General features: G+C 33.8%; 2 protein-coding genes across 2 annotated transcripts; both read left to right on the forward strand.

The window, feature by feature from the left end:
- The first annotated feature begins 115 nt into the window (after positions 1 to 115).
- LOC121035787 (olfactory receptor 5AC2-like) lies at positions 116 to 1,094 on the forward strand. The gene is given in 4 exon segments (XM_040483640.1): positions 116 to 637; positions 700 to 753; positions 755 to 1,063; positions 1,065 to 1,094. Coding segments are annotated over 4 exon segments (909 nt in total). The 5' UTR covers positions 116 to 121.
- Positions 1,095 to 8,774: 7,680 nt separating this feature from the next.
- Positions 8,775 to 15,100, forward strand: LOC121036501 (olfactory receptor 5AC1-like). Its single transcript, XM_040485019.1, has 3 exons — positions 8,775 to 8,858; positions 9,385 to 9,484; positions 14,160 to 15,100. Exons 1-3 carry the CDS (start codon positions 8,775 to 8,777, stop codon positions 15,098 to 15,100), a joined length of 1,125 nt encoding a protein of 374 aa, XP_040340953.1.
- Positions 15,101 to 16,285: the final 1,185 nt, after the last annotated feature.

Raw genomic sequence — 16,285 nt, forward strand, 5'->3', positions numbered from 1 at the left:
AATTAAATGGAAAACAACACTAAGGTACAATTTAATGTGCAAATAAAATGCCACTACTTTATGTTACCTTTAGTGATTGTCTTTGATACATATTTTCTCATTACCGTCATCAAGTGTGGACATGTCAGAAGGAAATAAGACTCTGGTCACTGAGTTTGTTCTCACAGGACTTACAGAGAGATCATGGCTGCAGTTCCTCTTTTTCCTCATGTTCTTGGTCATCTACATCATCACCATGGTGGGCAATGTTGGACTGATGGCTCTTATTTGGAAGGATGCCCATCTTTACATGCCTATGTACTTGTTCCTTGGTGGTTTAGCCTTTGCCGATGCTTGTACTTCAACCTCTGTAACTCCCAAGATGCTAGTCAATTTCTTAGACAAGACTGCAATGATATCCCTAGCAGAGTGCATCACCCAATTTTACTTTTTTGCTTCCAGTGCAACTACAGAATGTTTCCTTCTGGTAGTGATAGCCTATGACCGCTATGTAGCCATATGTAACCCCTTGCTTTATCCAGTGATAATGTCCAACAGACTCTGCATTCAGTTGATTATTATTTCATATGCAATCAGTTTTCTGCATCCCCTGATTCACATGAGTTTGTTATTAAGATTAACTTTCTGCAGGTCTAACATTATTATAATGTTAGAATATTATTCTATGTATAGAATGTATAGAATATACATATACATATAATAATACATTATTTCTACTGTGAAATTTTACAACTATTCCAAATTTCATCTATTTGACCCATCTATTAATGCACTAATGGTATTTATTTTTGCAGCTTTAATACAAATATCCACTTTAATGACCATCATAATCTCTTATCCTCGTGTGCTCTTCGACATTCTGAAAAAGAAGTCTGAAAAGGGCAGAAACAAAGCCTTCTCTACAGGCAGTGCCCACTTGCTTTCTGTCTCATTGTACTGTGGCACTCTCATCTTCACCTATGTGCGTCCTGCATCCAGTCTAGACGAAGATCAGGGCAAATTGTATTCCCTATTTTACACTATTATAATTCCCCTGCTAAACCCATTTATTTACAGCTTGAGAAAATAAAGAGGCTATAGGTGCCTTGAGATGAGCTGCAAAGAAGTAAATAGTTGTCAAGGGAAATTTCAAATTGTTTCTCTTCTCACCCTTTGCATAAACGAGTTCTTAAATCTTACAGATTAGCCATGGTTCTGTCCTTTTACTAAAGAGCTAGTGGTCAGGGTGGTCGCTAAGCAATGGGTAAAGGAACCCAGCTTCACACAATGTTTACTTGAATATACGTCCAATTAAAGTTATTACGTCAGTTGAAATGACTCCTACTACTAAGTGTTGATTTATTTAAAAATATTGTAATTCCTTTTTATCTGAACATTTAGTCTTTGAAAATTTGATATCTGCAAGGGACTCCTCCCCTAAATTCCACTTAATAATTGACAGTAACTGAGGCTGGTGTGTAAGTGGGAGTCATTTAGTTCATGACTGATCCTAACTCACTGAGCTCGACCTGCATGTTAATAAGGCTCTGTGATGTTTTACCACATCATGATAAAATGATAAAAACTTAGATTCTTGGAAGAAAAATGTTTCCGAAATAAAGGGGAGGAAAATTAATAAAAACGAAGAGTTTGAAAAAATTGGTGCATTTTAATAACAACAATTAAAAAAAAGGTGGCTTGAATTAAATAATGGAACATCAAGATTTTAATTTCCCATATCTAGAAGCCCACATACTAACTTTCATACAGGAAGGGTAATATAATATAATGGTATTTTGGAATTTGCAGATTTGGAAATATCTCAAGACATAGCTTTCTTAGATATTACAGATCTCCTGTACTCTATTTACATGACTATTTTGTTAGCAATAGTAAGTTGGTAAACATTTGCATAGAGATTGCTTTGCTCTCCTACACTAGGTAGATGGCAAAGCGGAGGGCAAGGATGAGAAACTGGTTAAGCATATATGGATGCAGGCAAAAAATTGAGCTAGTGGTCCTTTTTTCTTTAAGTTTATTTATTTATTTGAGAGAGAGAGAGAGAGACAGAGACAGAGACAGAGAGACAGAGAAAGAGAGGGTGCACATATGGGGAGGGACAGAGAGAAGCAGAGATAATCCCAAGTAGGCTCCTCGCTGTCAGAGCAGAGTCCAACACTGGGCTGGAACTCACAAACTGTGTGATCATGACCTGCGCCAAAATCAAGAGTCATATGCTTACCTGACTGAGCCAACCAGGCACCCCTAGACTAATTTATTTTAGTATACTACAATTGACATAGATTCCTTTTTTTCTTTTCGTTTCTTTTTCTTTCCTTTCTTTTTTTTTTTTTTTTTTTTTTTTTTTTTTTGGGCGAGGACTTAATTATATTCCTTGAGCAATCTGTTTGTTCAAGCACTGTGTTTAAAAAAAAAGAATTCATAGGAAATAAAAATTAAATTCAAGTTGTTGAAGCAGGAGTGAAAATGGTCCTTTTGTTGAAGTATTTTAAAAGTTATATTTAGGGTTTTTTTTTCTTTAATTCCAACAAACATCAAAATACTTATCTAAAATGAAGACAGTATGCATCATAAATTTATCAATCATTTGACTTATGAATATAAATGAAAATATTCAATTCATTTTAATAGGCTTACAATTTTATTACCATAGGTTCCCATTAGAAATGGCTTTTTAAAATGTTAGACAATTGAATGAATTCTTTGGAAAAGTACTATTGACTGCAGAAAACTGTGGTTAATTTTACTGTTTTGGTGGCTAACAATGACACAGGATTTAAAAAAAAAATTTAATGTTTATTTACTTTTTGAGAGAGACAGAGAGTGAGTGAGGCAGGTGCACAGAGAGGGAGACACAGAATCCAAAGGAGGCTCCAGGCTCTGAGCTGTCAACACAGAGCCTGACATGGGGCTTGAACTCACAACCCGTGAGATAATGACCTGAGCTGAAGTCAGATGCTCAACCAACTAAGCCACACAGGCAACCCCCCTGCCCTGCCGCCTTTTTTTTTTTTTTAATATCTAATGTGGATATTTTTAATTTATAGGTTAGGGTTGATTTTTGCATTACATTTTCCTTACTTTTGATTAGGGCCCTGTTCCAATAATTTACCATTATGTTCTGTTACAATCTTTTAAATTTTTGTTATCATTTTGACAAAAATAAATGTTTCCATGCATATATGTCTCAACAGTTGTTTTGTTTGTTTGTTTTATTTTTTTGCTTTTTTGTTTTTTACTTTGAGGGTATGGCACTTACATAATGTTTCTAATTTCTGCAATGATATTTCATGTCAGAATTATTAAAGGTAGAACCAATTATTAAAAACTTGTTAATCTTTTAGTATATGTAATGCCAACAAATGAAGACTTTGTTTTGTAACCACAGTGAAATTATTATACATAACAGAATTAATTTCTTAACATTATTTAATATCAATCTGTGTTTCGTATTCCCAATTTGTATCAAAAATTTGTTCTTTGTTTGAATCAGGATTTAAACAAAGTATATCTATTGCATTTTGATGATGGTTCTTAAATTTCTTTTCATCTATAATAGTTTTCTCTTCCTCCTTTTTTCATGTCATTTATCTGTTGAATAAACTGGTTTATTTTCTATAGAATTTTTCACATTTTGGATCTGGCTGATAGTATTTTTGTGATAAAGGTAATGTATACTTAGAGAACTGATGATAGAATTAGATCTACAAGCTTACTTAAATCCAGAACATATTAATTTTATTAGCTGTGGATGGCCTATTGTGTGTTATTAAGAATAAAATTTATGATTTTATTTTTAATAAAACTATTCACTTCATCCATATTTTAAAATTTATTTATCTAGAACTAGACAAAGACTCACATAATGGTTTTTACATTTATGGGTTTGGAAGTTTACTTCCCTTTTATCATTTTTTTCTCACTTAGGAAAATGTAGGTTAGCTAATAATTTTTCTATTTTGTAGGTATTTTAAAAGAATTAGCTTATAATTTTAAAAATTACATCTAACTTTGTTTGCTCTTATATAATTCTTTACTTTCTCCTAGTTTTAAATTTTTTTCCATTGGCTCTCCTTTCTTGTAATGTTTTGGTTTCTTCTAGATTTTATATCCATGGTTGAATTTATTGATTTCATTTTAGCTTTATTTTTGATATGGTCTGTATTCTTTTTTTTTAATTCTTTTTTTTTAATATTTATTATTCTTGAGAGACAAAGAGACAGAGCATGAGCAGGAGAGGAGCAGAGAGAGAGGGAGACACAGAATCCGAAGCAGGCTCCAGGCTCTGAGCTGTCAGCACAAAGCCCAATGTGGGGCTCTAACCCACAAGCCGTGAGATCATGACCTGAGCCAAAGTCAGTTGCTTAACTGACTGAGACACTGAGCCACCCTGAAGTTGTATGTATTATATTATGGATTTTCTTCCAAATGGAATTTAGTTGCTGAGTGTTTTGCATGTTTCTGGTTTTCTACCTCTTATTGTTCATATGGAGTTTCCATTTATGTTAACTTTCTACAGATCCAACATAAAAACACCAGTTCTATTTTGAATTCTTGTTGCCATATAAAATTTCCAAACAGATGAATCTATTAATGCTTTGATTCTTTTTGGTTTCTCAGTCTTTATTCAAACTTCACTCCTATGAACAATTAAATTAAGTTTCTTACACCCATGTCATCTTTGGCATACTGAAAAAGAATTATGAAAGAGGCTGAAGTAATTCCTTCTCCACAGCGGTGGCCATTTGCTTACTGTTCTCCTGTTCTCTTACAACACTCTTTTTTTTCAGATTTGTGAGTCTTGAATCTGCCCCAGATGAAGAACAGGGCAAAATGTATCCTTTGTTGTATATTACTGCAATTCTCTACTAAATCTCTTCTTACACATACAGCAAAAGAAACAAATTTAAGGTGGACTAGTAAAATGATAAAGGAATACACATTTCTCAAATAAAATGTCCTTACCATTTTTTCAATTTTTATTTAAATAAGCACAAAACCTAAATGGACATCTTGCACATTGATAATACTCAATGCATTTTTTAGTTAAAAAAATAGAAAATGTGTAAACTTTATATTACTATGTTATAAAAATATGGCTGATGACTTTAAGCAATTATTAAGTCTTTTAAACACCCAGTGAATTTGTCAGAATTTAAGATTTGTTCTTCAGCTATAGGCAAGAGTGAAGCAATGTTTCAGTTGCTTTCACTCTTATATCATCTTAGTAGATGATTATTGAATGAGTAAATGCATGAGAGCTCTACTTCCAATGATAACCCTTTCTGGAAACAGCTTGAAGCACATGCAAAGTCTTCTAAAAGCCTTCCATAAAACCAAACAATTTCCAGCTGCATTATTCTTGCTTTGTAAGACTTTTATACCCAAGAAATTATTTGGAATTAAATAGTATAAAGTTCATGAGTTTTAAAAACAAAAGTGACTATACACATCATCTTAAAGCATTTCAAGGTAATTACAGTCACCTAAAAAAAAAGTACTTCTAAATAAGTATCCTCCTTGCTGACATTAAAATATTTGTCTAAACATATAGACAAATACATAGCAATACATTTCACAATAAGTAGAGTTAAAAATTTCTGGTAAGTATGAATTACCCTTTTCATTCTGACAGTATCAATAAAAAATCATTATTAGAAGTACTGTTTATACAAAATTAATTTTTTAGTAATTACAAACCACTTGAAAATTTTCAGTGTTTCTAATCAATCTTCTAATAATGGTGTTTCATTTTAGAGGGACTGATTAAATTAAAACTTTATTATATCCTCCTATCTCCTTGTAATTTTTTTCCTTCCAGCATGGTATCCACTGTAAGCTTTTTGACCTCTTTATTTATATTCTTGTATTTTGGTGAACAATAAAACAAAAATATTTGTCTAAATAAATGAGCAATGATTTTCTGTTTCTGCTACATCTTTCCTGATGTATGATTCTTAGACAATAATTCCTACTCTATTCTGTGTTGCTTAACATACATTTTTACAGAAAATTCTGTATATAAGCTAGCATTGTACTGAAAAATAGTCTATTAAACTCTAAGTGCCTCCTATACCACTGCTTCTACTGAGCCTAAAGTAGGTCTGTGGGCCTACGTGTACAGGTGGTACAATGTGTGGGTACCACCTTGACAACAGTGGATTAGAGAAGTCACATTACGCTTTTCACTCTACAGGCGTCTCATAGTTTTTCTACTGTTTCTGTTTTTGCCATCTTCATGTACATCCATTCTATGCCTAATGATGTATGGGGTCAGGCCATATGAATATGGTTTCTGTCACCATGAATGCCATGTTCAGTTAAGAATATCTGAGACTATAATATTAATAAGGCCAGCTACTCAAAACTGTACTAAAATTTCTGTTTGGGCCAGATGAGTAGTCATCTTATGATATAAATCAGTGGAACACATACCAGGGGAAATATTATCCATTTGTAATTAAACTGGTAGGAGAATAGGTAATGGGCATTTGACAGGTACGTAATAGGTTGTTGAGCATTGGAATTGGGGCTTTATTCAAATTGCAAGGACTCAGAGAAGGTTTTTGAGTGGAGTAATTTGATAAGGGATGAACTATATTTGAATACATGATCTAATATATGGGCATGCACATTGAATGCTAGACAACATTATCAGTGAACTGAAGAAATACGAGGCCTTAGCCATCCTATAAAATCTGAGAAAAAGGCAAATTAGGTGATAAATTACATGTAAATCTACCACCACACTCCATCACCCAAACCAATGGAACGTTGTTTCTATGAATGGCACCATTAAGAAAAAATACTGTATCAATAGCAGACTGGCCATCTGATTTCACTGGAACAATTCATTGTACTGAGACAAAATCACAGCAGTTCCATGGAAATATTGTGTGGTAAATTTATACCAATACATTAAATATTAATTAATTAGTGTCCTAGGCTATAGGGAGGAGAATAAAGCTCTTTAAGTTGAGGCTGTGTCACTTTCTCACTGATCAAAGGTCTGAAGAAAAAGCATTACAATCTCTGAACATGGAACATAAATGGGTCACTCAGAAGGATATTTTCTTTCTTTTAGTACTTGGGAATATGGCTGCTTCTTACATAGGAAAATCTATCCCATAAATTTCCACCTCTTCAATCTCAGTGATAAGCTAAAAAAAAAAAAAAAAAAAAAAGTGGGGGGTGCTGAGTTACAACCAAATCAAGAAAGAAAGTATATTTTCTTCTCCTTCCTACTTTTCTACTTCCATAATCTACTTAAATGCTCCTAGAGCCCAATAACCAAAAAATCCTTCGGATTCCAGGCAAATGGAGAATATACTTGTAAAGCAGTTAGGATCCTCTAGTCAAACATCCTCAATTTTTACAAGTGAGGAGTGTTAATGCTATACTACACAGAATTAACAGAGGCAGTTCCTTATAACTTTTATTTCGCTTGAACACGTGAGGCTTCCTCTTGTACATTCAATAAGCTACTACCTGAGAGGAAGAGACATTAGCAATTAACTGAGTTCAAGAGTCAGGCCAGGAGTTGTGTTGTGTGAAATGACAAAACAAATAAACAGCAGCAAAAATTAAAAGTTGGAACAACGGCTCTGACGCTGGTTGAATTAGTATTAAGGTGTTCTGAAGGAGAATGAGGGGAATAAAGCTTCCAGCTGAACTGGAAAAGAAAGCCTCTGTGGCCAAGAGTAAAACATAATCCAATGTTTAAAAGTTACTGCTCTGACAAGGAACCACAGGGCCTTTGGTATTAAATTTGCACAATCCACAAAGTTACCCACACACAGCACAATTTTCCCTTTCACTGAGTGAATTCACAGTTACTACACAACCAGGATTTCCCAGAGAAAGCCTTTGCAGCTCAAGAGAACTGAGCCACAAATCCTATTATCCATCAGAAATTTGGGGTTTTACTATCCCCAACCTACATCAGATTTCTGTTGTATGCTTTACTACGTGTAAATCAGTGAAAGGATAATTTTGCAATTCTTGTTTGTCATTTTCCTATGACCTGTTCCCATTACTACAGAAAATGTAGTGCTAACCAGTGGGCACTCTCAGGCTTCTACCCTGGTTCCTGAGCCCTTGTCAGCCCCATCACAAAAGTGTGTGTGTGCTGCTCACACAGAGGCAAGCATGTCACACAGATTCTGATGGGCCTGGAGAGATGCTGGCAGCTTTGCAGCTGTTTAAGGAGAACTCCTTACATTGCTACACTAAGATTAGAAAAACAAAGGGATAAATTCTGGTTTTTTGTTTTTGTTTTTTTTCTCATCAACATTGCATATGAAAGCCATGATTTTTAACCTTTTAATTCACTATACATTTTGATTTTTAACTTCAGCTCCTAGATTCTGTTGTCAAATAAATAGACTCATTCGCCCTAAAGAATCTATTAGCTACAATGGACCAAAGGTTGGTACAGAGAATGAATGGATAGGTTTTAGGATGAGGAAAGGGATATATAGGCTTAAGAATTTTGATCTTCTAAGAGTGATCATAAGTTATGCTCAAGGGTTTAAATGGAATCTCATCCATGGGTGTGCGAACAGTGCTGAGCTCAGTGGTTTGGCATTTTATAAAGATGATTTTGGCCCAAATTCAGATTTTGGTGGGAGAATATATTAGAAAATACACATAGATTATTAAAAGGATATGTGAGTATTCTAGGCAGGAGATGGAGTATTCTAGGCAGGAGATGGAGTTTTCTTGAATTTTGAGAAAAGTAGGTGGTTTCAGCAGGTATTAAAGAGATAAAAGCCATGAGTTTGATAATAGTTCTGATGGGTTCAAGGCGGGAATTCAGTGTCAAGGATGACTCTCAGGTTTCTTTCTTTAAAAACGGGGTAATGATGATGCCATTAACTGAGAATGGGAAGGCAGGATGAGGGCCACACTTGGTGATACTGTTTACAAAGATTCTGAATTTGGATCTGGACATTCTGAGTTTCATGAGTTTTTGAGACATTTGAAGAAACTATCCGGTGGTTGGAATGTGGCAACATCAAGAGCAATAAGAGAAAGGAAATTATTATGACCTAAAAATTGCTCAGGGGTAGTTTGTCAAGATGCCCTCACAGTGAACTCTAATGACACAAAGTGTATTTCTAATTGTTACACCTGCTATGCCTGGGTTATTCCCCAATTAGCTCACAATGCCCAGTAGAACAGCTTTGCCCCCAACCTACAGGGAATCAATCCATTGGTAACTTTTACTGAGGGAATTTAAAATATATTTTTTTCTTTGTCATGAATAGATTTGGAAAAGAGTACAAATAAATACCTTCTCCCTGCAGTTTAGGTTTCCAAGGAAAATCTTTGCGCAAGTAATCTCTGCTTCATTCTGCACCTTCCACTTTTCTTCATTTAAAGATTTTAGGAGGAAGTACAGCGGATGTGGGTGTGAAAGCAGCTAGAAACTTCATCAGTTTGGCGATTCATGAAGATGTCTCTGGCCCCAATGTAAAGTATGGTAGAGGGAAATTTATATTTCTTCCCTTTAGAAACCCACCATCTTTCCTTCAAGAAACCCATCATTTCTCAATCTCGAAAAGACTTTAAGAAACTGAGTGAGGACACTAGGATCCGTCTAATTTTCATTATTTGTAGTTTTTCAATTTTTTTATTTGATAATGAGACATCCAGGTGAGAATGAAAATCCTGGTAACCCTATGAGGTTTTTCGTTTAACTTCAGGGTATACCATTCTGGATGCTTGTCATAAATACTAAATGTTTGACTGATGAGGAGACACAAATAATAATATTTCTTTTTAATAGCAAACTTGAGATAATAGAAAAAGGAGGCAAATGATAAAATGATGATAATGACTCAAGAATTTCAGAGGTTATTTCATACCATAGAAACTTTTCATTGTCAGGCTAAGGACAACTAAATTATGCTGCTTAAACTTCCTTAATTTGTTCATGGAATCATGAAAAGATGAGCTAAAGTCACCAATGATAACATTATTAAGCCCCTTGTTTCCAATGGATATATGTGTGTGCATATGTGTGTGTGTATATATATATACACACATATATATGTGTATATCTATATGATATAGAGATACATATGGATATTGAAAAGATCTAAGAACTTAATAGCTCTTGACCTAATTATAAAAATAGGGTGTATCAATTATGGATTTAAAGTTGGCAAGAAACTTAGGCAGGCTCACTCAGGACAAAACCCCACCTTAGAAATTAAATGACTTGCCCTCAGTGTCTAGTAAGGCTAATTTTTAGAAGAGACATTTCAGTCATTCTTGCTGCATGTGCTGTGTTTCTAGGCCTTCTCATGGGTACATGCTTTAAAAGATAAATTTTTAATGTTATTTGTTTTTGAGAGAGAGAGGGGAGAGAGAGCAAGGGAGGGGCAGAGAGGGGGGGGGACAGAGGATCCAAAGTGGGCTCTGTGCCGACAGCAGAGAGCCTGATGCAAGGCTGGAACTGTGAGATCTGTGAGATCATGACGAACTGTGAGATCATGACCTGAGCTGAAGTTAGATGCTTAACTGATGGAGCCACCCTTGCACCCAAAAGATAAATTTTTAAAGCTATTTTTTTTTCTATTCTCAAGGAACATGGGAAATAACTCCTCATTCTCCCTAATGTTGAACCATTATGAAAATATTGTCTATGGAGCTATTTTAAAGTTAAACAATACAATTTGGGTATATAGGTAGATTTTTAAATGTATTTTAACCAGCAAGAAGTGTGTGTATAAAATTGTGTTATTCATTTTATTTTGGGAAACAATGAATTTACACATCAAATTATAGATAGATTTTTCTCCTTCTAGGTGATCTAAGAGTCTGTGCATTCACCTCTAAATACCTTGGGATTTCTTCTTTGGATTTGCTTTTAGACAACATTTATAGGTCATAGAACAAAATCAAGCAAATTATTTCAGGGATGCATCAAATATAAAGAAAGGAACCTGAAAATGAAGAAAACTATTTTAAAAAAACATTGTGTTTATATATCTAACTTTGTTTACAAAAAAACTTTTGTCTGAGAGACAGAGGGAAATTACTCTTGATGGATGAATTCAGATACAACTGAAAATATTCAAAAGCATATGCTACATAATCCAAAACCTTTTCTGTATTTTAAAATACAGAAAACCTATAAAATAAAATTTACTTATGATTAATTCCTAATTTTTCATTAAAATATTTATTGCCACCTACTAAATGCAATAGTATTATTATTCCTGTCACTCTCTTTTTCTCTTCTTTACTATTAAAATTTAAGACTAGCCTTAAATATATGTCATTGACCATATATAAATATCTATAATTCTATAAAATAGGATGACTATATATTGTGTTTTTATCACAAAAGCAGTTTTGGAGGTACTGTGTATTTTTCTCCTCCTTTATTCTCTCCTCTCACCTCCACCAGACAATAAATATTAACAAGCTAAGGTCTATCATTTTATACAATCTTTATGTTCTTATGGTTTTTGCAAATATGTGTGTGTGTGTGTGTGTGTGTGTGTGTGTATTCACAGATCTACAGAATGGGAATTTTAAGACTCTATTATCTATTTGTTTAATGAGATAATGTTAAATACATTTCTCTGCATCTTATTTTTCTCACATTCCTAGCAATTGTGGAAACTTCTTTCAGACAACTCGTAGATCAAGAGCTCATTTTATTGATTTTAGCCATAATATTGGTTAGTCTGGTTATGCCAAAATTTGTTCAACCATTGTTTCATCCTGTTGGTTTACATATTATTTCCAGTCTTTTGCCACTGTGAACAATGTTGTTGTAGACTTTTCTACCTATGAAATATGTTATTGCTATAGAATAGATAGAAGGCATGGGTTGCTGAGTTGAAAAGTATGTGTATTTTTATTTATGTTTCATTATTAAAATTATTTTAATGCTTATTTATTTTTGAGAGGGAGAGACAGAGCAAGCTGAGGAGGTGCAGAGAGACAGAGGAAGACACAGAATCTGAAGCAGGTTCCAGGCTCTGAGCTGTCAGCACAGAGCCTGACATGGGATTCAAACTCACAAACTGTAAGTGAGATCATGATATGGGCCAAAGTTGGGTGCTTAACTGACTGAGCCACCAAGGTGCCCCTGTGTATTTTTTTTAAATATTACCAAATTGTTTTTCAGTCTTAATTTACATTTTTATTAGTAAGGGTGACAGTGGCATTTTCTAAATTCTAACAATCAGATTTTGCTAATCTGAGGAATGAAAAATAACGTCTTATTTTATTCACACATCTTGAGTACTAGGGAAGGTGCTCACCTTCCTCACATTAACTCAATGTGTTGACATATTCTGTGACTTGCCCATTCAATTCCATTTTTGTTTTCTGTCGAATTACTTGACTTTTCTTACCAATTAGTAATATTTCCTAGCATGTGATAGGAACTAATATTTAGCCTATTATATTAACTATACATATTTTTCCAACATTTTATTCATCTTTTACCTTGTGAAATATTTGATACATACTTCATTTTCATGTATTTAAACATTATATTAAGTACACTTATATCCTTATTTATAATTCGTGGGTTTCTTAGAGATTTTTGTAATATATTTAAATTATATTTATTTTATGAATTTTCTTAGAATATTTAAATTGTTTTCTTTTAATTTTTTACTTTTAAGCCCTTGATCTAGTAACCATTTTAAAACAAACATGGAAAACAAAGCCATTCTTACTTTTTTTTTTCTGAAATAGGCAAATGTAGCCATAATATTTTCTCAATTGAAAAATCACCCATGTACTATATTAAATTCCAATACATATACTTGAATCAGTCTTTGGAGTCTTTATTTGGTTTTACTATTATATTTTCCTATTTTCATGTCATATTATATTCTATTAAAGGCTTTATGTTGTAACACCACTGCACACTTAACTTTGTTACTGTTCATATTTTTCTTGTCTCTTTAAAATAATTTTATTTTATAAGAACTTTATGCTTATGCTATTATGTTAAAAAGCAGTTAGGATTCAGGGGCACCTGGGTGGCTCAGTCAGTTAAGTGACCAACTCCTGATTTTCGCTAAAGTCATGGTCTTGCAGTTTGTGGGATCGAGCCCCACACTGAGCTCTGTGAAGCCTGCTTGGAATACTCCTCTCTCTGCCCCTCTCCTGCTCAGGCTCTGTCTCTCTCTCTCTCAAAATAGATAAATAAAAATAAATAATCTTAAAAACAACTAACTGAATTTAATTTCTAGCTGAAATTGAATTCTAATGACATATTTATAATACTAGGTCTTCTTATCTGAGATCATATTTTGGCTATTTCTTTAGAAATTGTATAATACTTTTCGGTAAGTTTTACAATTTTATTCACAAGGTCTTATATATTTTAAAAATATTTCAATGTATTTTAAGGTGTATGGCTATTGTAACTGATATATATCCTTTTTATTTCTTTCTTGCTTGCACTGAAAAAAATCTCGTGATTATTTATGTATTCATCCTGCATCTGGTACTTATTAAAGTCATAATGTTATTTGTTTAATTATAACAATATAACATTAGTAAAAATATGAATTTATCTCCTACAATTTCTATGACATTCCATTAATCTTTGTTATATTTTGTTTTCATATCTTAGATGTATTGAAGTTTCTGAAAAATACTGTACAATAATGGTCAGAGTAAGCATTTCAATCTGTCCTAATTTGAGGAAGATGCTATATTGTTTAGAATGTATGCTATTGGCTTTGATTACTCATCTTTAACATATTGCAAAAGCTTAATTCTATTTTTAAAGCTTTTATAATTAGAAGATGATTATTAAATTGAAATTAATTTTTTCCAAATTAAAAAACAAAACCACTTCTCTTATACAAGTAATAAACTCTATATATATAATAAATTATACATAATAAATATGTATAAATATAAATACATAAAATAAATATACATAATAAATTCCATATATATGGTGTGTATATGGTATATACATATATATTCCCCTTAATTTTGAGGAACAGTTGCCCAAATACATATTGTTTGTAAAGAATACTGAAGTGTAAAGATAAATGTTCTGGTTAAAAGGGATATGTAAATAAGGAAGATACATTTATTTGCAAATAAAACGTGATTATTTTCACAGTCTTTTATGACTCTGTTTTTCACTTATTCTTCCATTTCAGTGATCAACTTGAGTGAATCTGATGGAAACAAAACACAGGTGATGGAGTTTGTTCTCATGGGACTTACAGATCTTCCAGGGCTGCAGGTCCCCCTGTTCCTGGTGTTCTTGGTCATCTACCTCACTACCATGGTGGGCAACCTCGGACTGATTTTTCTCATCTGGAAGGACCCCCATCTTCATACCCCCATGTACTTACTCCTTGGCAGTTTGGCCTTTGCAGATGCTTGTTCCTCCACCTCTGTGACTCCCAAGATGCTGATGAATTTTTTATCCAACAATCACTTGATATCCCTGGTTGAATGCATCACCCAATTTTATATTTTTGCTTCCAGTGCAAACACTGAATGTTTCCTTCTGGTAGTGATGGCCTATGATCGCTATGTAGCTATATGTAATCCTTTGCTTTATCCAGTGGTGATGTCCAATATCTTTTGCATTCGGTTATTAGGTGTTTCATATATTATAGGGTTTCTTCATCCTATGATGCACACCGGTTTGTTATTTAGATTAACTTTCTGCAAGTCCAATGTAATACATTATTTCTACTGTGAAATTTTACAACTGTTTAAGATTTCCTGTACTGACCCTAGAGTTAATATGCTCTTAATTTTTATATTTTCAGTCTTTATACAATCCTTCACCTTTATGACTATTATCATCTCTTACTCCCATGTCCTCTTTGCCATCCTGAAAAAGAAGTCTGAAAAGGGCAGGAGCAAGGCCTTCTCCACATGCAGCGCCCACTTGCTCTCTGTCTCTTTGTTCTATGGCACTCTCTTCTTCATGTATGTGCGTCCTGGGTCTGGCCCAGCTGAAAATCAAGATAAAATGTATTCTGTATTTTACACAATCATAATTCCCCTGCTAAATCCTTTTATTTACAGTTTGAGAAACAAAGAGGTTTTAAATGCCTTGAGGAGAATAATAAAATATAAATAGTTCTTAAGGCAAAATTTAAACTTGCTCATTTCAAACTTTGCAAAATGCAAGGGGTCTGAAGTTATGAAAAGTAGCTTTGGCTTTATAAGTTTAACAGAAGGCAGTGTCTAGGGCAGTTTCTGAGTGCTGTATGATGAAAGCTTCATTGGGTATTTGTTTCAATGTAAGGAGATCTTAACATCACACAGAACTGAATCACTGATTGGGGCGCCTGGGTGGCGCAGTCGGTTAAGCGTCCGACTTCAGCCAGGTCACGATCTCGCGGTCCGGGAGTTCGAGCCCCGCGTCAGGCTCTGGGCTGATGGCTCAGAGCCTGGAGCCTGTTTCTGATTCTGTGTCTCCCTCTCTCTCTGCCCCTCCCCCGTTCATGCTCTGTCTCTCTCTGTCCCAAAAATAAATAAAAACGTTGAAAAAAAATTTAAAAAAAAAATAAAAAAAAGAACTGAATCACTGATTAAAAATAGACCACCTTTAAGAAAACTAAGCATTTAAAATTTGTGATTTTTTACTCTTTGTACATTTCCTCTAAATTAGATATAATAATAGTTTGTAATATGATTGTAGCAGATACTTATGTTTCTTTGCTTGAGGCTGGAATGACTGAGCCAAGATAATTGTCCAAAGCCTGCATATCAAAAGTTTTGCTGCTTTTCCAGTTTGCATTCTGACCAACAGTGTAAGAGGGTTTCCCCTTCTCTTTACCCTCAGCAACACCTGTTGTTTCTTGTGTTGTTAATTTTAGCCATTCTGACAGGTATGAGGTGGTATCTCACTGTAGTTTTGATCTGTATATCCCTGATGATGAGTGATGTTGAGCATCTTTTCACGTTTCTGTTGGCCATCTAGATGTCTTCTTTAGAAAAATGTCTATTCATGTCTTCTGCCCATTTTTTAAGTAGATTATTTGTTTCTCCCATGTTGTGTTGTACAAGTTCTTTATATACTTTGGATATTAACCCCTTTCTCAGATATGTCATTTGTAAATATCTTCTCCCATTCCAAAGACTGCCTTTTAAGTTTGTTGATTGTTTTCTCCACTGTGTAGAAGTTTTTATCTTCTTTTTTAATGTTTTTTTTTTTTTTTTTTTTTTTTTTTTTTTTTTAGAAAGCATGAATGGGGTGGGGGGAGTGAGGGGGGCAGAATCTGAAGCAGGCTCTGCGCTGTCCGCACAAAGCCAACGTGGG

This window comes from Herpailurus yagouaroundi, unplaced genomic scaffold (genome assembly GCF_014898765.1).
Source record: "Herpailurus yagouaroundi ecotype Mexico unplaced genomic scaffold, PumYag 162, whole genome shotgun sequence".
NCBI lineage: Eukaryota > Metazoa > Chordata > Mammalia > Carnivora > Felidae > Herpailurus > Herpailurus yagouaroundi.

Bases quoted from the DNA above. Each gene is read 5' to 3' on its own strand.
- LOC121036501 (XM_040485019.1), top strand. From the start codon at position 8,775: ATGAGTTTGATAATAGTTCTGATGGGTTCAAGGCGGGAATTCAGTGTC. The intron at 8,859-9,384 runs GTAATGATGATG...CTTCATTTAAAG, and splicing joins TTTCTTTCTTTAAAAACGGG to ATTTTAGGAGGAAGTACAGC. The intron at 9,485-14,159 runs GTAGAGGGAAAT...CTTCCATTTCAG, and splicing joins TGGCCCCAATGTAAAGTATG to TGATCAACTTGAGTGAATCT.